The sequence below is a fragment of the Lynx canadensis genome, chromosome A2 (assembly GCF_007474595.2).
Source record: "Lynx canadensis isolate LIC74 chromosome A2, mLynCan4.pri.v2, whole genome shotgun sequence".
In the NCBI taxonomy this organism is placed as follows: domain Eukaryota; kingdom Metazoa; phylum Chordata; class Mammalia; order Carnivora; family Felidae; genus Lynx; species Lynx canadensis.
Genome location: NC_044304.2, coordinates 18,163,898 through 18,184,780, shown reverse-complemented (window position 1 = coordinate 18,184,780; position 20,883 = coordinate 18,163,898). Strand labels below are relative to the sequence as shown.

The window sequence follows — 20,883 nt, the reverse complement described above, 5'->3', positions numbered from 1 at the left end:
AATTAAAAAAAAAAAATCTCTGGGCCCAACATGGGGCTCAAACTCACAACCCCAGGATGAAGGGTCACATGCTCTACCAAATGAGTTGGCCAGCCTGCCCCTGCTGCAGAAATCTTAATCAAATAAGATATAATCCCATGCCCAGAGGGAAAAAAATTAACACTGATCTATTTGAAGAAGAAAGTGAGTATAGCTTCTCATCTGCAGTACCCTACCATAGCCAAAAGGGGCCTCTGAGAAACTGGTAGGGTCCTAGAGCCTGAATTCCTAGGGGAAAGAAGTCTTTCAATGTCTGGAAAATGTTTATTTACCAATAGAATCAAACACTCCAAATAGAGCATTTTGCTTTTCTCACTAAAGGAAGATAGGTATTCAAGAGAAAGGATACTTAGTCTAAGAATTCTTTAAGAGGGGCTCCTGGGTGGCTTGGTCTGTTAAGCATCTGACTTTGGCTTAGGTCATGATCTCAGGGTTCATGGGTTTGAGCCCTGCGTTGGGCTCTGTGCTGACAGCTCAGAGCCTAGAGTCTGCTTCAGATTCTGTCTCCCTCTCTCTGCCCCTCCCCCACTCATGCTATCTCTCAAAAAAAAATGTTTAAAACATTAAAAACAAAAGAACTTTTAAAGAAATTCTGGCTCTTTCAACATAAAAATACTAGTGGTGACACTAAGTGATACATCTTCACTGTCACAGAAATAATAAAGTATATCTGTGCTTGAAAGTTAGGATTTCATGATATGTAAAGATGTTGCCCTGATAACTTAGTACCCAAAAATGAACAAGTTAATATCCTCAGTGACTTCAACTTATTTATTTACAAATTAATATAGCAGCCCTAATTTATCTCATGTATTTGCTAAGGTAAATGAGTAAATATAAAACTAACAAATAAGGGGTGCCTGAGTAGCTCAGTCGGTTAACCATCTGACTTCAGCTCAGGTCATCTCACAGTTTGTGGGTTTGAGCTCTGCATGGGACTCTGCACTGACAGCTCAGAGCCTGCAGCCTGCTTCAGATTCTGTGTCTCCCTCTCTTTCTTCCCCTCCCTGCTCCTGCTCTGTCTCTCTCTCTCTCTCAAAATAAATAAACATTAAAAAAAAAACTTAAGTTAAGACTATATGTAAAATTTAGGGTCTATCTTAAAAAATACCAACATGTTGCGGCACCTGGCTGGCTCAGTTGGTGGACTACTCAATCTCAGGGTTGTGGGTTACAGCCCCATGTTGGGTATAGAGATTACTTAAAAATAAAATCTTTTTAAAAAATACCAACATTTCAAAGTGAGAAAATCAGCCTGAATAGCCTGCATCAGCTTTTTAAAGAATTCATGGGCTGTGCTCACTTCAGCAGTACATATACTAAAATTGAAATGATACAGAGATTAGCATGGTCCCTGAACAAGGATGACAGGCAAATTCGTGAAGCATTCCATATTAAAAAAAAAAAGAAAGAAAAAAAAAGGAAAAAAAAATTCATGTGCTACATTCTTGACCCTGAAACAACTTTTTTTTAAATTTAATTTATTTTTTAAATTTATACCCAAGTTAGCTAGTTAGCATATAGTGCAACAACGATTTCAGGAGTAGATTCCTTAATGGCCCTTACCCATTTAGCCCATCACCTCTCCCACAACTCCTCCAGTAACCCTCTGTTTGTTCTCCATATTCAAGAGTCTCTTATGCTTTGTCCCCCTCCCTGTTTTTATATTATTTTTGTTTCCCTTCCCTTATGTTCATCTGTTTTGTATCTTAAAGTCCTCATATGAGTGAAGTCATATATTTATCTTTCTCTGACTAATTTCACTTAGCATAATACCCTCCAGTTCCATCCACATAGTTGTAAATGGCAAGATTTCATTCTTTTTGATTGCCAAGTAATACCCTATTTTGTGTGTGTGTGTGTGTGTGTGTGTGTGTGTGTGTACATCTTCTTTATCCATTCATCCATCGATGGATATTTGGGCTCTTTCCATATTTTGGCTATTGTCGATAGTGCTGCTATAAACATTGGGGTGCATGTGTCCCTTCGAAACAGCATACCTGTATCCCTTGGATAAATACCTAGTAGTGCAATTGCTGGGTCGTAGAGTAGTTCTAGTTTTAATTTTTTGAGGAACCTCCATACTGTTTTCCAGAGTAGCTGCACCGGTTTGCATTCCCATCAGCAGTGCAAAAGAGATTCTCTTTCTCCGCATCCTTGCCAACATCTGTTGTTGCCTGAGTTGTTAATGTTAGCCATTCTGACAGGTGTGAGGTGGTATCTCATTGTGGTTTTGATTTGTATTTCCCTGATGATGAATGATGTGGAGCATTTTTTCATGTGTCGGTTGGCCATCTGGATGTCTTCTTTGGAGAAGTGTCTATTCATGTCTTTTGCCCATTTCTTCACTGGATTATTTGTTTTTTGGGTGTTGAATTTGAGAAGTTCTTTATAGATTTTGGATATTAACCCTTTCTGATACATCATTTGTAAATATCTTCTTCCATTCTGTAGGTTGCCTTTTAGTTTTGCTGATTGTTTCCTTTGCTGTGCAGAAGCTTTTTATTTTGATGAGGCCCCAGTAGTTCATTTGTGCTTTTGTTTCCCTTGCTTCTGGAGAAGTGTTAAGTAAGAAGTTGCTGCGGGCAACGTCAAAGAGATTTTGCCTGTTTTCTCCTCAAGGATTTTGATGGCTTCCTGTCTTACATTTAGGTCTTTCATCCATTTTCAGTTTATTTTTATGTATGGTTAAGAAAGTGGTCCAGGTTCATTTTTCTGCATGTCACTGTCCAGTTTTCCCAGCACCAGTTGCTGAAGAGACTGTTTTTATTCCATTAGATATTCTTTCCTCTTTGTCAAAGATTAGTTAGCCATATGTTTGTGGGTCCATTTCTGGGTTTTCTATTCTGTTCCATTGATCTGAGTGTCTGTTTTTGTGCCAAAAACAACTTTTTAAATGTTTTTTTTTTAACATTTATTTATTTTTGAGACAGAGAGAGAGAGAGCATGAACAGGGGAGGGTCAGAGAGAGAGGGAGACACAGAATCCGAAGCAAGCTCCAGGCTCTGAGCTGTCAGCATAGAGCCCGACGTGGGGCTCGAACCCACAGACCGTGAGATCATGACCTGAGCTGAAGTCGGACGCTTAACCGATTGAGCCACCCAGGCACCCCCAAAAACAACTTTTTAAAAAAATATATTTTTTAATGTTTATTTATTTTTGAGAGTGAGTGAGACAGACTGCAAGTGAGGGTAGGGGCAGAGAGAGAGGGAGACACAGAATCTGAAGCAGGCTCTGAGCTGTCAGCAGAACCTGACATGGGGCTTGAAGTCACAAACCACAAGATCATGATGTGAGCAGAAGTTGGATGCTGAACTGACTGAGCCACCCAGGCACCCCTTAATACATTTTTTGTTTGTTTATTTATTTATTTATTTTGAGAGAGAGAGAGAGAGAGAGAGAGAACAAGCAGAGGAGGGGCAGAGAGAAGGAAAGACAGAATCCCAAGCAGGCTCCATGCCATCAGCCACAGAGCCTGATGCAGGACTCAAACTCACCAACAGTGAGATCATGGTCTGAGCTAAAATCAAGAGTCAGATGCTTAACTGACTACACCACCCAGGTGCCCAACCATAAAACAACTTTTATCTAATTTCCCAACTGTGATGATCTGAAAAGATAAAAGGGCAGAATTTTAGGCAGAATAAACATCATTACTTGAATATTATATTTCTCTAAGAAGTCCTTTTCAGGGGGGCCAGAACTGTGGCAGCCATATTCAAATCTGCCATAAGTCACATTGACAACTAAGCAAATAAAGTAATATTAGCTGAGCTATAAAGGCAAGAGTGCTAATATGCTAAAATAGAATTACTTGACTGTTAATATTCCATTTTCTGTTTCCTTCAGAAAAGATGAGCTGTCACATCCACTTGAAAGGTTTGCATACCTGTCACATTTGTCTTTTGCCCTTTTCTTTTTCTCCTCAAATTGTTCCAAGAGGCCCTTTGATTTTCCAACTGACAAAGGAAGAGGAAATAAGCCTCTATCATTTGTATTTCCTCCAAATAGCTGGGGTTTTGTCTGATATTTTGTGAAAATACTTGGTTCACTCTGTTAAATGAAAAAAAATCATAGCATTTCATACATGCAAATATTTATAGCATTCACTATTTTCTACATAATATAGTCACATTTAAGTGTAAACAATAACATTAAAAAACAACATGGCATGTAGTATTTCCTTTTTATTCCATATTCATCAGAAAATCATATTAAAGAAACTCTTTTTATTAATAAGGTTCATGCCTTACCAGCACAGAGTTATTTAAAATATCAGCTAATTGGGGGCGCCTGGGTGGCGCAGTCGGTTAAGCGTCCGACTTCAGCCAGGTCACGATCTCGCGGTCCGTGAGTTCGAGCCCCGCGTCAGGCTCTGGGCTGATGGCTCGGAGCCTGGAGCCTGTTTCCGATTCTGTGTCTCCCTCTCTCTCTGCCCCTCCCCCGTTCATGCTCTGTCTCTCTCTGTCCCAAAAATAAAAATAAACGTTGAAAAATAAATAAATAAATAAATAAAACTAAAAAAAAAAAAAATTTAAAAATTAAAGGGGCGCCTGGGTGGCGCAGTCGGTTAAGCGTCCGACTTCAGCCAGGTCACGATCTCGCGGTCCGTGAGTTCGAGCCCCGCGTCAGGGGCTCTGGGCTGATGGCTCGGAGCCTGGAGCCTGTTTCCGACTCTGTTTCTCCCTCTCTCTCTGCCCCTCCCCTGTTCATGCTCTGTCTCTCTCTGTCCCAAAAATAAATAAAAAAACGTTGAAAAAAAAATAAAAAAAAAAAAAATAAAATAAAATATCAGCTAATTGGAGTGCCTGGCTGGCTCGGTCAGTAGAGCATGTGACTCTTACTCTCGGGGTCATGAATTCAAGCCCAATGTCAGGTGTGGAGCCTACTTTAAAAAAAAAAAAAAATAAAATATCAGCTAAGATGGCTTAAAATCAGTTGCACAGGGGTGCCTGGGTGGCTCAGTCGGTTAAGCATCCAGCTCTTGATTTCAGCTCAGGTGATGATCTCACGGTTTGTGAGTTTGAGCCCCGCATCAGGCTCTGTGCTGATAGTGTGGAGCCTGCTTGGGATTCTCTCTCTCCCTCCCCCCCTTTCTCTGCCCGTCTTCCGCTTGCTCTCTCTCTCTCTCTCTCTCTCACAAAATAAACTTTGAATAACTTAAAAAAAATCAGTTGCACAAATTTGAAGGCAATAACTGAATTATTTATGCTGTCTCTGAGATATGTTAAAGTTTTCACATTAATAGGTTTAACTCAATTACTGTTGAACTAAACTTAATAAATTTCACATGGACTGGACAGTAGGCATGCTGGCATATGGTGAGCCATTTCCTGCATTTGAGGCAACACTTACTCTGAAACATTCAGGGAGTACATATACTCCTTCATATCACTGGGTACCAATTTTTGTATCGAAATACTTATCTGAGAGCATACTCTACTATCTTAAAGCACTGACTTAATCTTATCCATGGAGTCTCTGTTTGATGCAGGTTAAGTCTGTATATAAAGTTAAATCTAGTTTTAAACCAAAATAAATAAATATGTAAAAATATTTCTGACCCACTAAAGAAGACAGGCTGGGCTCAGAAAATCGAGGACTCACGAGACTCTATTCTTGATTCTGGCCTTTATTCACTAACCAAGTCCTCAGAATCCTCATGTCCTTCTTCAAGGAAATAATGTAGCATAGTAGACTAAAATCCACAAAGCATCTAAAGTTTCTTAGGAAAAAATGTCCATATAAAATAAAATTTATGTTACTTTATTCCTATTTTTCTAAAGCTCTTCTTTCTTATGAAATTTTCACAAACAATAGTATGTCTTAGAAAATGTCATGCAGGGGCACCTGGGTGGCTTAGTTGGTTAAGCATCTGACTTCGGCTCAGGTCAAGATCTCATAGTTTGTGAATTCGAGGCCCACATCGGGCTCCGTGCTGACAGCTCAGAGCCTGCAGCTTGCTTCAGATTGTGTGTCTCTGTCTCTTTCAGTCCCTACCCCACCCACCCGTGTCTGTGTGTGTGTCTCTCTCTCAAAAAATAAATAAGCATTAAAAAAAATTTTTTTTTAAAGGAAATATCATGCAATATTTGGCTCCCTCTAAGAGGGTCAAGGTACTGGCAATATTCTATATTGCTTTAGTAATAGAAGAAACTGCAAATTAATATTTTTTTCCATTTCAGACTACCAAATCTGATCCCAAGACTACCGGAGTACTGAATCACCAAACAAGCACAAATCCATTTAGGAGAGTAATCCTTAGAGATGTATAAATCTAAAAAACAATCCAACAGAATAAGTCTTTATAGCTTATCTCCATAATGACTATGAAATGCATGCAGAGCAACTGTGGAAATGAGACTCACATCCAGAGAATTCTGTTGTGACTGTTTTGGGTGTCTCAAGTAGACACCAGAGTCCAAGGGTGCTGACAGAGTCTCTGAACTTTCTGGACAGAACTGTGATCCAAAGAGGAACTGGGAATCACTGAGACTGGAGTGATCAGTCTGATTATTATTCCAGCTAGAGGAATTAGTGGTCCTGAAATTAAGCAAGAAAAGAAAGTATAGCAAGTAGACAAACATCCTGAACAAATGAAATCATAATTCACAACTATTCATTTCAGAATATCCTGGGCAGAGTACTAGTTTGTTCTGATCTAATCCCCTGCACACTGCCAGTACTACCCACAAAGAAACACAAAGAAATTCTGAATGTCAGACATTTTGATTATAGCAACTTAAGAACAATCTGATGGAAATTCAAACATTAAGGACTGACACTATTACTTGTGGTACAAGAGCACTGTGGGCTATGACACCATTTTGGAGATCAAAGTTCCTGAAATCTTTAGGGATTAAAAGAACATTATCTTTCAAAAAGTTGAATCTATTGGGGCGCCTGGGTGACTCAGTCGGTTAAGTATTGGATGCTTGATTTCAGCTTGGGTTATGATCTCACAGTTTGTGAGTTCAAGCCCCATGTTGGGCTCCGTGCTGATAGTGTCAGCCTGCTTGGGATATTCTCTCTCTCTCTCCCAAAATAAATAAATAATTAAACTTTAAATAAAGTTGGATTTGTTAATCACTAAGGGAATAAAGTAACTGATGCATTAGTCTGAAGTAATAAGCTAGATTTACATATAGCCACCTGGATAAGTCTCAAAAATGTAATTTTGAGCACAGAGAGTAAAAATTGAATGAAGTCACGTAACATTTATATAACCTTTTAAATATACATCACAGCACACCAAACAAGTATGTAACTAAGTGTATAGAAGTGTACAGAACTCTCATTAACTCTCTTAGAGTATGCCTACAGGGAAGGAAGGGACCAGAATTAGAGGGAGAGTGGGAATCATAACAGAAAAAACACAGGACAACTTAGTTATGGACTGAATATTTGTGTCCAAATTATTATGTTGAAGTTCTAATTCCTAAGGTGATAGTATTTGGAAATGGGGTCTTTGGGAGGTAATTAGGGTTAGACATGGTCATAAGGGCAGGCCTTCATGATGAGATTAAGGTCCTTACAATAAGAGATGCCAGAGTTTGCCCTCTCTTTAAAAAAAAAAAATTTTTTTTTAATGTTCATTTATTTTTGAGAGACAGAGACAGAACACAAGCAGGGAAGGGGAAGATAGAGGAGACACAGAATATGAAGAAGGCTCCAGGCTTCAAGCTGCCAGCAGAGCCTGACGTGGGGCTCGAACCCATGAACCGTGAGATCATGACCTGAGCCAAAGTTGGATGCTTAACGGACTGAGCCACCCAGGCACCCCTCTTTTTTTTTTTTAATTTTATGTTTTTATTTATTTTTGAGACAGAGAGAAAGAGAGAGAGCATGAGCAGGGGAGAGGCAGAGAGAGGGGGAGACACAGAATCTGAAGCAGGCTCCAGGCTCTGAGCTGACGTGGGGCTCGAACTCGCAGTGTGAGATCATGACCTGAGCTGAAGTTGGACGCTTAACTGACTGAGCCACCCAGGCACCCCCTTTTTTTTTTAAGTTTATATATTTATTCTTTGAGAGAGAGAAAGAGAGAGAGCAGGGGAAGAGCAGAGAGAATCCCAATCCCACTGACAGTGCAGAGCCCAATGCAGGGTGCAACCCACAAACTGTGAGATCATGACCTGAGCTGAAACCAAGAGTTGAATGCTTGACTAACTGAGCCACTCAGACACCTCTCTCTTTCTCCTTCATGTAAGGACACAGAGAGAAGACAGTTGTCTGGAAACCAGGAAGGGAGCCCTCATAAGAAATTATCTGCCTGGCATACGGTTCTAGGACTTCCAATCTCCAGAACTGAGGAAATAAATTTCTATTGTTGAAACCATCCAGTTTAGGGTACTTTGTTATGGCAGTCCATCAGACTAATAGGCCTCATCCAGACTGAAGAATATGATCAACTCAGATTTGTGCACAGGAGGATCCATTAAAAATTGTTTTTGAAACAAGGTGGTATTCCCTTTCACACCTTTAGTGTCTTATTCTTGCTTGCTCTAAGTACTTCCAGCTGTGGACTTCCAACTTGCTTCCCATAGATATATACATTTAAACTTCACATATGGGGGTACCTGGGTGGCTCAGTCAATTGAATGGCCAACTCATGATCTTGGCTCAGATCATAATCCCACAGTTTGTAGAATCATGCCCCAAGTCCGGTTCTGTGCTGGCAGCCCAGAGCCTGCTTGGGATTCTCTCTCTCCCTCTCTCTCTCTGTCCCTACCCTGCTTGTGCACATTTGCATGAGCTCTCTCTCCTTGTCAAAGTAAATAAATAAACATTAAAAAAAAGAAACATCTCAATAACAACTTGGGTTACTTAATGCTGTTGTGTAACCTAAAAAAACATGCTTTTTATTAAAATGCACAAACACAAATCATTCCTTTTAATAAAGCTAAATTAAAGTAATTACATAGCATATAAGTACATAATCCAAGCCAACATATACTAATGCAAGACAAAAAGAAACTCTAATAATTCAGCACAGGAAAGAGCAATTATTTTCACTCATAGAACCATTTTCTAAGATTAGCTAAGGTAATGGGCTGCACACATATATTATAATATGGGTTGCATAATCGTTGCTCAAAATAGCTTAAATAGCTCTCTATGACTCCCCTCTTAGGTTAAAGAGAATAATTAGCTGTGCTGGATAAAAAAAAACTGTGAGCTTCCAGAAACCACGTAGGATTTACATCTTAAAGCCAGGATCTGGAATTTAACAAAGATTTTTCTCTGTATCAACTGAAAGCATTTTTTTTCTTTTTGAGAAATAAAAAGCACAATGCTCTAGGTTTTTGCTGAATTAATAACTGTCTTCAGGAAGGTATTAGGAAGAAAAGAAACTAATAATAAAAGCATACCAAAAGCAATTAAAAATCCCTTAAATATATACTAATTCTGGGGCACATCCACCAAGTTAGCAATGGCAAGTCCACTGCATGGCTGATGGACACCAATATAAGTACCTCAGTGGAGTAGTAGAAGGGGCAGTATTTCAGTGAGCCTTGTCAACAGCTGGAGTAGCTCTTAACTCCACAGTACCTACAAATGGTACCACACAAATGAATACGTATCTAAACATTGTCTTGATTTGATCCTTGCTGTTTCAATCGAAATCACTCCAACTGAGGTCAGTTTCTAGATTGTTAGGCCATTTCTAATTCTCACAGGCCTCATACTCCAGAGGCCTAGTTCTGGACACAGAGCCACTGCTCAATTAACACAAATAGCTAAATTGACATTGCTTTTATCATCAGAACATAGGCGGAGGGGCGCCTAGGTGGCTCAGTAGGTTAAGCATCCGACTCTGGATCTCAGCTCAGGTCTTGATCTCCGGGTTGTGAGTTCAAGCCCTGCACTGGGCTCCATGATGGGTGTGAAGCCTACTTTAAAAAAAGAAAAGAAAAGAAATAGGCAAAAGGAAAAAGACAATATGGGAGAGTAGCAGTGAAGGGAAAAAGAAGGGAAAAAAGGTGTATGAAGTCACCCTATTACTAATAAACTAATAGGAAAGGCAGCCTTTTTCAATGAAATCAATACAACTATAAGACCTTCATTAAGTATCAGAGTATATAACTTACCCAGAACCTGAGGGAATACTGAGCATCTCTTTGATATTCCAGACGTTAAAATTCATTTCTTATGGTTAGCCCTATTGAAAAGAGAGGAATATTAATTTAAAAGGTTAAGTATAACTTTCCCCCCAAAGATGACTTTACTGGTGACTGTTATATATGGATGAAGACATTTCAGCAACTATATTCCCATTCAATTGGTGAAAATTCCCATTACCTATGTGTCAGAAACAGGTATTTTGGGGGCACCTGGCTGGGTCAGTCAGTGGAATGTGTGGCTTTTTTTTTTTTTTTTTTTTTTTTTTAATTTTTTTAAATTTTTTTTTTCAACGTTTATTTATTTTTGGGACAGAGAGAGACAGAGCATGAACGGGGGAGGGGCAGAGAGAGAGGGAGACACAGAATCAGAAACAGGCTCCAGGCTCTGAGCCATCAGCCCAGAGCCCGACGCGGGGCTCAAACTCACGGACCGCGAGATCGTGACCTGGCTGAAGTCGGACGCTTAACCGACTGCGCCACCCAGGCGCCCCTGGAATGTGTGACTCTTGATCTCAGGGTTGTGAGTTTGACCCCCCACACTGAGTGTAGAGATTACTTAAAAATAAAATCTTTAGGGGGTGCCTGGGTGGCTCAGTTGATTAAGCATCTGACTTCAGATCAAGTCATGATCTCATGGTTCATGGTATCGGGCCCCGAGTCAGGCTTTGTGCTGACAGCTCAGAGTCTGGAGCCTGCTTCAGATCTGTCTCTCCCTGTCTCTCTCTGCCCCTCCCCCGCTCACACTCTGTCTCTATCAAAAATGAATAAACTTTATGGGGTGCCTGGATGGCTCAACTGGTTAAGCATCCAACTTCAGCTCAGGTCATGATCTCACAGTCTGTGGGTTCAAGCCCCACGTCAGGCTCTGTGCTGACAGCTCAGAGCCTGGAGCCTGCTTCAGATTCTGTGTCTCCTTCTCTCTCTGCCCCTTCCCTGCTTGTGCACTATCTCTCTCAATCAAAAATAAACATTAAAAAAATTTTTTTAATGAATAAACGTTAAAACATTAAAAAAAAATCTTTAGGGGCACCTGGGTGGCTCAGTTCGTTAAGCATCCAACTCCTGATTTCAGCTCAGGTCATGATCTCAGTTTGTGGGATTCAGCCCTGCATCAGGCTCCGCACTGACAGCAAGTAACCTGCTTGGGATTCTCTCTCTCCCCCTCTCCCTGCCTTTTTTTCTCTCTCTCAAAATAAAGAAACCTAAAAAAAAAAAGTAGAGTTGGGATAACTGAATAACTACATGAAAAAAGATTAAGATTGGATCTAGTCCTTTCACCATACACGACAAAATATCCAAATGGATCAGAGATAATATAAAAATGAAATCATAAAAGAACCAGAGGGAAAGCTGATGCAACTTCAGCTCAGGTCATGATCTCACAGTCTGTGGGTTCAAGCCCTACGTCAGGCTCTGTGTTGACAACTCAGAGCCTAGAGCCTGCTTCAGATTCTGTGTCTCCCTCTTTCTCTGCCCCTCCCCTGCGCGCTTGCACACTCTCTCTCTCTCTCTCAAAAATAAATAAACATTAAAAAATTTGTTAATCATAGAGACTGTTTTCTTTTGTATAAAGGCGGTAAAATGCAAGTATAATAATGTACTCTGTTACTGAGGCTGGAAGGAAAGAGGCACTTTCAAGCACTTCTGCTGGGAAGGCCTCTGTGGAGGAGAATTTGGCACTATCTAGAACATTTACAAATGTATTTACTGTTTAATCCAGCAATCCTACTTCTAAGGATTGGGATCTATGCCAATAATAGTTTGACAGAAATAGAAAATTATATATACACATGTCTCTTCAATACAATACCATTTGTAATAGCAACACCATAAACAACTCAATACCCATCAGTTGGTGAATAGTTGAACAAACTATGGTATATTCATACAGTGGAGTTTTATGGAACTGTTAAAAGGAATATATATTCTTGTGTATATAAGATATACTTCAATATACTCTGGGAGTGACCTCCCAGAATATTGCTAAGCACAAAGAAAAAAAAAAAAGGTAAGGTGAAGAATAGTGTATGTGGTATGCAATATTTCATCCAAAAATGTCAAGGGAACATGAATATAAATAAATATACACACATAGCAATGTGCTTATTTTTTTAAGTAAGGAAAGAAGAAAAGCAAGGAGGAAGAGAGAGATAAGAAAAATAGATAAACTAAAAACCAACAAAAACGTTTACCTTGGAGGGCAGAGATAGGGTGGAGAGGCTAGAAATGAAAACTAGACTTCTCCAACTGTAGCAGTTTTTACAGTTTCAACTTTAGAATAAGTACATATAATCACATAGTTACAAAACAAAATTAAATAAAAAATGGGGAAAACCAAGCAATTCCTACAAAGGAGCAAAATGGAACATACAAGTTGGTTATTGAGCCCCACAAGGAGGGTCTATTTCCTGTGCCTCTAAATATGATAATTTGATACCACATCTCTAGTGAAGTGTAGCCTAAAGACAAAATGAACAGTAAAGGAATCTGTGTGTTTGTTTTCAGTAATCATAGTTAGTAAAAAATATATATATACATATATATATGTATAATATACATGTATATAGACATACATGTAATATACATACATATATACATGTAGCATCTATCAGAATACAGCAAATCGATAATATATTAATGTAGTCATTGGGAATAAAAATTTTCAGTGTATGAGAAAAGAGATAGAAATACAAAATAAGGTTAAGCAAAAACCCTATAATCCTAGGTCTGAAATAAATAGAAAATTATTAGTAATTCTTGATGTACAATCTTAGCACCCAGCTTTTGGTCTTGAAATACCATTCACCACTAAAAGGAACCAGTTCTGGGGCAGAAAATGTACAGCTTGAGTCTGGGATATCTAGTCCCAGAGAACAAGGAAGCTATCAAAGACTACCAGGGCCAAAGATTACTGGAGAGCTAGCTTAAAGGGCTTCCTCTGTTAAATTTATAGTTTTTAAAACCTTCATCAGTCACTTTGGAAGATACGCAACCACCTTATTATTTTGAAAGCTGGTAGGGTAGACAAAAGAATCATTTCTCTTACCTTTCTAGGAAGATGCACTTCAAAGTAACCAACATATAGATGTGAGAATGTTCTTTATAGAAGTATTTCAGCTAATAAACACAGAATGAATGGTACAATTAGATTATTACCATTTTGGAGGTGCAATGAAAATAATGGATCTAGACAATGATCATAAATGGCTGTTTAAACCATGAGGTTAAAGGTAATAGGAAACTTTATAATGAATAGATCAGGCTGAAAACACCTAAATCCTTCCGTTGATCTTTATTCACAACAGAAACCAGCCCTAGTATGAGCCTCTTGATGAGGTTCAACAGGAGGTGCCAAGCATTACCAAAGAAGTAAGTATACTTGCCAAAAATATTGATCCCTAATCTAATTAACCTTCTAGATGTAAGGACCAGTATACAGAAAATACAGTGGTTAAATAAAACCAGTGGAATGGAATCAGCAAAATCCAGAGGGGTTAATTCTACAGTTTAAATGATCATATTCTTTTAAAGCATAAGAGGCAAGAAAAAAAAGAGATGTGGGAGACTATAAATTAGAAGAGATTTATGAGCCACACCAACCAAATACAATGTGTTTGGATACTGAATTATAAGAAACAATTAAGCAATTTAAACATTGACTAGCTACTTAATGATATCAATAAATTGTTACTTAAGTGTGGTAATGATATTGTGGTTATGATAAAACAGAGTCCTTATCTTTTATACATACATTTTAAATGAATAAAATAATCTCCAAACTTTTGTTTTGCTTTAAAATAATAGAGATGGATTAGGGGACCTGGAAAGGGGTACAGATTGCCCCTGGGTTGATAATTGTTGAAGCTAGGTGATGGGTACATTGGCATTCATTCATCCAATGATTTCTACTTGACATGTTTGAAATTTTCCACACAAAAATTGATGTATGAATTGGTAAATGCCTGTATTAGCTGACAACACCCAACATTGTTACCTCCAGCCCAGACCCCTCTCCTGAACTTCAGACTCCTATATTCAAGTGCTGGCCTGACATCTCTACTTGGGTGACTAATATGCACCACAAACCAACATGTCCAAAACTAAGATTGTCATTTTTTTCCCCAAAACATTCTCCACCTACAGTCGTCCTATTCCAGTTACAGCACTCCATCTTTCTAGTTGCTCAAGCCAAAATCTAAGAGTCCTCTTTGACTCTCTCTCACATCCAGTCTGTCAGCAAAATACTATGATTCCTTCAAACATATTCAGAATCTGTCCACTTTAAGTTTCCTTCTTCTATAGGTTTACCAGAGAAAAATATAGGATGCTCAAATTTGAACTTCCCAAATATTGCCAGACACACTTGTACTAAAAAAAATATTGTTACCTGAAATTCAAATTTAACTTGGTGTCCTGTATTTTATTTGCTAAATCTGACAACTTTAGATTCAGAGTTCCTCTAACCTTAAGTCAGATCATGTTATCCCTGCTCCTACCCTACTCCAATACAAGCCAGAATTCCCATGATTATCTCTGGTGTCTGCAATCTCCCCTTAGCCCTGCTTTTTTCCCATCTACACTCCATTCCACACTTCTTATGGGGCTTCTCACTGCTGCTTTCCCTTGCTGGGAACCAGCACCACAACCACAACCACAACCAGCTTCAGGCCCTTTCCCATACTGTTTTCCTCCACTTGGATCACTCTTCCTTCAGATTATCAGCATAATAGGCCAAACCACATCCACCGCGTCCAGGGGTTCTCTCAAATTATTCAAAACTGTAGCACCTCAATAATCAATGTTTCTTCTCTGCTTTTTCTCCAAAGCATACCCTTATTCTAATACACTATATATTTTTAAATTTTACTTTGTTTTGTCTGTCTCAGCATGCACATCCAAGCCTACAAGAATGTAATGTTAAGCTCTTTGAGGATAGGAATTTTTGTGTTCGGTTCACTGCTATATCCTCAGACTCTAGAAATTGTGCCTGGCACATAATAGGTGCCCAGAAAATATTTACTGTTAAATCAGTTGTTTGTTGTTTTTTTTTTTATGAGAACTAAATTAGGACAATAGAGCAAAACTTTCCAAGTATCCACAAATTTAAAAATACATATGATTTGGTTTTAATTATTACATTTCAAATCCCTAGATCTGCATAGACTTATTACATATTTAAAAAAAGAGGAAGAATTGAAGTAAATCTAGGATTCCTGACTCATGTTTACTTATTTCTTTGATAGTCTGAGCTTTTTTCTTCCATCAACACTTCAGAAATTCTTCCTTCTAGAGTCTTGATTTAGCATCTAGACAATTTTACATACATCACTACAAGACCATATTACTACATCTAGATGTACATCCTTTATCATCTTCCATTTCTGTTTATGTTGAGAAAGGAGAATAATTTATGCAGTATGTGGCTTGGGGTTTAGAATAACTATGCTCCTGGTTCCAGACCAAACTTACTCCTAAGAGATTTCTTACATGTTGAGAAAATCCCATGGTTGCACCCTTGCCTATGTCTAAGGACCACATGGGGCTTGATGTGCTCAGCCTCAAGGTCTATCTGTTCTCTATGCATTTACCTGTCACCATGCTACCTATTATAGGCTTTAAATTCCCAGAGGGCAGAAATCCCATCTGCCTATACCTATCCTTGTAGATGCTAGCACACTAGTAATGAAGTAGTAGTCATTCTTAGGTAGGACACTAGGTAAATGAAAACTGAAATGCACACATTACAAACTTCCAAGGGCAGGGTTCTCTCTCCCTCTCATCTCCCAATCCTATTAGAAGAAGCATAAAAGCAGAGGAAACGTTTAAGTGCACGCAAGGTATACAACTGTCTCCCTAGGAAGGGCGCTGGCAAGGAGTTAGGCAAGGGAGAAACATGTGTGCTGAAGAGAATGCCCTAAGGGGAAGTACACCACCGCCACCATCTGACCCCCGTCTTCAACACTGAGACTCCTGAGGCCACAGTGTGAGGTCCTCCACATGCTCTTCTGGCTCCTCCACTCGGTCACAGAAAAAAACAGTTCTCTCTCTCAGACTTTGTGCCCCTTGGGCCTCGACCAGGCCCTCCTAAACCTCATACGACCGTTCACTCTCATCTTCAGTCTCTTTTCAACTAGGAGACACACTCTGGGCTCCCAGACTAAATCATTCAGATGTCCTTTCCAGAGGCCTCCAAGGGATACTGCATAATTATAAGGCAAATCCCAGTTTCCCGGGTTCCTGTTCACGCTTTCTGAGCCGATTCTCTTTCTTGCGTCTCCTAATCCCAGACTCGGGATGAGAGGCTGTGGACACCCGGGAATCTAACGAAAACAACTCCAAATATGAGCACAGAAAGTCTCCTTGAAGAGCCAGAGAGGTCTTCCGTCACAGAGAAAGAATGAATGGCTAGGAATTCCAGGACAAGGATCAAGTTGGACAACCCGGCGTCCCGAGAAACTCCTCGACGTCGCCAGAAATCTCGAACCTGTACTCAAGGCCCCCGTATGGCTCCCCGACCTCTCCACCTTCACCCCCTTCCCCTCCCTGCCCTTCCTGGCCAAAACCCTCCCGCCTCCACCTCTGAGGGACAGCTCGCGCCCCACCTGGGGCGTCTCTGATCTTACCTCAAGGCTACTTAGTCCCACTGAAGTTGCCTGAGCATGCGTGGTCCCGCCCCCAAGGCCCTATCTGACCAATGAGGATTAAGTCCTGCCTTCTGGGCCCGCCCCCTCTGCCGCATTGCTTTAAAGGTTTTAACGGGCGTGCTGGTTTTACCAGCACTTTCATTGGCCAGGCCAGGCGGTCTACCTCGGGGCGAGTACTGCTGCATGCCTTACCTGTCCCACGTGTACCTCTCAAGAGGTACCTGCGTGTCTCCACATTCACACCCAGTTGCCACCCACACCCCACCCAGCATCCCCTCAGCAAGGCAGACTGCTCAGGAGTTACCTGACACACACCCTGCTGCATGCGGAGAGGACTGTGTGCCCAGCGGCTAGGACATGGCTAGGGCCCAAGTGGTCCTAACAAGAGCTGGGTAAGGGGAGCCGCTGGGAAGAGAGGAGCTGTGGTCAAAAGGGAACACAGAACTGGGGGCCTGGCCTGTTGGGGAAAGAAAGGCAAGAAATAGTCCAAGGTACCTTGCCTGCTAGGTACTGACTGGGGCAGCCTGAGGGCAGAGTGGACAGGGGCAAAGGGTGTTGGGCGGAGGGGATCTATGTAACTCTGCCTCTAATGGTTATAGATGGCCTTTAAAGTCGTGAAATAGAGAGTTCACCAATAAAGTTGCATGGATGGAAAACATTGTGTTGATTGAGCCCCAGGACACACACTTTAGAGGCCTAGATAAGGAAAAAGTAGTAAAGGACCCAAAGTAGGTGTGGTCAGGGACAGGGGAGGGACACCAGGAGAGTGGGGTGCTGTGGAAGCCTCCTGGACCATCCTTCAAAGAGGAGGAGGAGACCAGCTATTTTGTTAGGTGGGAGAATGGAGGTTTGATTGGAAGGCTGGTTCTTGGATTCCCCAGGAAAGATTTACATGAGGATCCCCACTGGAATAAAGACAGCCAGAGGAAGGTAGCAAGCACAAAGCAGTTTATTAGGTTTATTAAGATGGGAAAGTGGGCAGGCCCAGAGATGGCAACTGTCTTTAAGATGGGTGTCTTTTCTTTTTATGTTTGCATAGTTTATGGGTCATAGCTAGGGCCAACTCTGACTGAGAAGGGAGGACTCCTACTGGTTGGGAGGGGGAATTTTTGGCCCTACAAGGTTCTTGCTGGAATTGTCTTGGCCATCTTGCCCATGGGGTTGGGGGTGTGAAACCCACAATGTAAATATATTATAATGAACCTAGGGAGTCACTTTGGGGCAGAGGTTGAAGTGAGAGTGTACATTCTGCACCTATGGCTCTTGGTCTGTCAGCCCCTGGGTTTTAGAAGCCATAAGACTAAGATTTTAAAAGCCACAAAGTTAGACTTTGTGCCCTCAGGCTTCTAATATGTCACCTATTTATCACAGTCCTTGCCTCAAGCTTCATCAATGTCAGATGCTCCTGATGGGTCAAGGAAAATGAAAAGTAAGAATTAATTATGGGTGACCTTGACAGAAGCAGTTTTAATCGTTGTAGTAGGGGCAAAAAACCTGATTATAACTAAGTGTGTGGATTCAAGGCATCTGATAAAGGACTATTATCCAAAATATATAAAGAATCCTTAAAACCCAACAATAAGAATGCAACCCGATTTTAAAATGGGCTAAAAATCTAACATAATGCACCAAAAAAAAAAAAAAGATATATAGATGGCAAATAAGCATATGAAAAGATGCTCAATATTATATATCACTAGGAAAGTGCACATTAAAACAATGAGGGGCGCCTGGTTGGCTCAGTCAGTTAAGTGACTAGACTCTTGATTTCCCAACTCTTGATTTCGGCTCAGGCCATAATCTTATGATTCATGAGTTTTAGCCCCACATCAGGCTTCATGCTGGCATTGTGGAGCCTGTGTGGGATTCTCTCTTTCTCTCTGCCCTTCCCCTGCTCGTGTTCTCTCTCTGAAAATAAATAAACTTAAAAAAAATGAGCTAGTACTACACACCTGTTAGAATGGCCAAAATCCAGAACAAACACAAAATGCAGGTGAGGATATGGAGCAACAGGAACTCTCACCACTAATGGAAATGCTAAATAGTACAACCACCTTGGAAGATTGTCAGTTTCTTACAAAACTAAACATAGTCTTGTTATATGATCTAGCAAATCATGCTCTTTGGTATTTACCCAAAGGACTTGAAAACTTATGTCCACACAAAAACCTGCACATGGATATTTATAACAGCTTTATTACATAATTGCAAAACAAGCAAGCAAGATATCATTTTCAGTAAGTGAATGAATAAATAAACTGTGGTACATTCAGACAATGGGATATTATTAAGCACTAAAAAGAAATGAGCTATCATGCTAGGCAAAGACATAGAGGAAACTTAAATATATCTTCCTAAGTGAATATATATCAAAAAGATTCCAACCATTTGACATTGTGGAAAGGGCAAAATTATGGAGACAGTAAAAGGATCAGTGGTTACCATGGGTTAGGGGGTTGGGAGGTGGAGCACAGAGAGTTTTTAGGACAGTGAAACTATTCTGTATGATACTATAATGGTGCATACGTATAATTGCATTCGTGTAATTGCAGTATACATTTGTCCAAACACATAGAATATACAACTCCAAGAGTGAACTATGGACTTTGGGGGATAATGACAGGTCTATTTAAGTTCAGCAATTACAAGCGTGCTATTCTGGTGGGAGATATTGATAATAGGAAAGGTTATGCATGTGTGGGGCAGGAGGTATATGAGAAATCTCTTCCACTCAATTTTGCTGTGAACCTAAAATTGCTCTAAATTCTATTTAAAATATACATATAGGAGCGCCCAGGTGGCTCAATCGGTTAAGTGTCTGACTTCGGCTCAGGTCATGATCTCATGGTTCTTGAGTTCAAGCCCCACGTCGGGCTCTGTGCTGACAGCTTGCAGTCTGGAGTCTGCTTCAGATTCTGTGTCTCCCTCTCGCTGCCCCTGCCCTGCTCATGCTGCTCTCTCTCCCAAAAGTAAATAAAAACATTAAAAACTTAAAAAAAAATATATATATATATATACACACACACACACACACATATATTAGGGGCACCTGGGTGGCTCAGTTAATTAAGTGTCTGACTTCAGCTCAAGCCGTGATCTCATCTATCCTCTATCTTGAATTTGATGCTTATCATTTCTATGCATGTTTTATACTTTTAGTTCATATGTTTGTATCCATAAACAATACATAACATTGTTTTACATGATTGAATCATTTTATAAATGGTATAATTTGTGCATATTTCTACAATTTGACTTTTTGACTCACCGTTTTTAAGACATATCTTTGTGGATTCAAGTATCTTTCTTATTGCCCTGTTGGTAAAACATTCAGACTGCTTACAGTTTTTTTCTTTCCCTATGCAGATGCTGCAATGAACATTTCTGTACCTGTGAATACATGTGAGAAGGGATCTTAAGGGTAACTATAGTAGGGTGGGCTTTCTGGCTAGTACGGCTTACACCAGTGACACCAGCTGGGTCTAAATGTTTCCTCCTGCTAAACTCTTTTTTTTTAATGTTTATTTGGGGTGCCTGGGTGGCTCAGTCGATTGGGCATCTGACTTTGGCTCAGGTCATGATCTCACGGTTCATGAGTTTGAGCCCCTCATTGGGCTCTGTGCTGACAGCTTGGAGCCTGGAGCCTGCTTCAGATTCTTTGTCTCCCTCTCTCTCTGTCCCTCCCTGCTCATGCTCTGTCTCTCTTTCCTTTAAATATAAATAAACATTAAAAAAATTAAAGAAAAAAGTTTGTTTATTGAGAGAAAGAGAGCACACACGAGCAGGGAAGGGGTGGAGAGAGAGAGAGAAAATCCCAAGCAGGCTTCACACTTAGCATGGATCCCAACATGGGGCTCGATCTTGACTATGAGATCCTGACCCTTAAGATCATGACCTGAGCTGAAAGCAAGAGTCAGACACTTAACCGACTGAGCCGCCCAGGCACCCCTGCTTTTTATTGGTACATTTTTAGAGGCTGATTGCCTCTTCTTTTGGTTAGTGAAAGGGCTGAACTCTTCATGTCCCTGTGTTACAAATGAGAAAGAGACAATAATCTGCCGAAGAGTAGCTTGGAATGG

At 40.3% G+C, this 20,883-nt stretch overlaps 1 protein-coding gene and 1 non-coding gene across 2 annotated transcripts in view; one reads left to right on the top strand and one right to left on the bottom strand.

The window, feature by feature from the left end:
* IHO1 (interactor of HORMAD1 1) overlaps positions 1-10,183 on the bottom strand; it is a 28,239-nt gene extending 18,056 nt beyond the window's left edge. The window contains 3 exon segments of the mRNA XM_030294293.1: positions 3,929-4,092; positions 6,408-6,582; positions 10,128-10,183. Of these exon segments, the coding sequence (XP_030150153.1) occupies positions 3,929-4,092; positions 6,408-6,582; positions 10,128-10,183 (395 nt within the window).
* Positions 1,335-1,438, top strand: LOC115509459. Its single transcript, XR_003967361.1, has one exon. It is a non-coding gene; the product is annotated as a U6 spliceosomal RNA (small nuclear RNA).
* Positions 10,184-20,883: the final 10,700 nt, after the last annotated feature.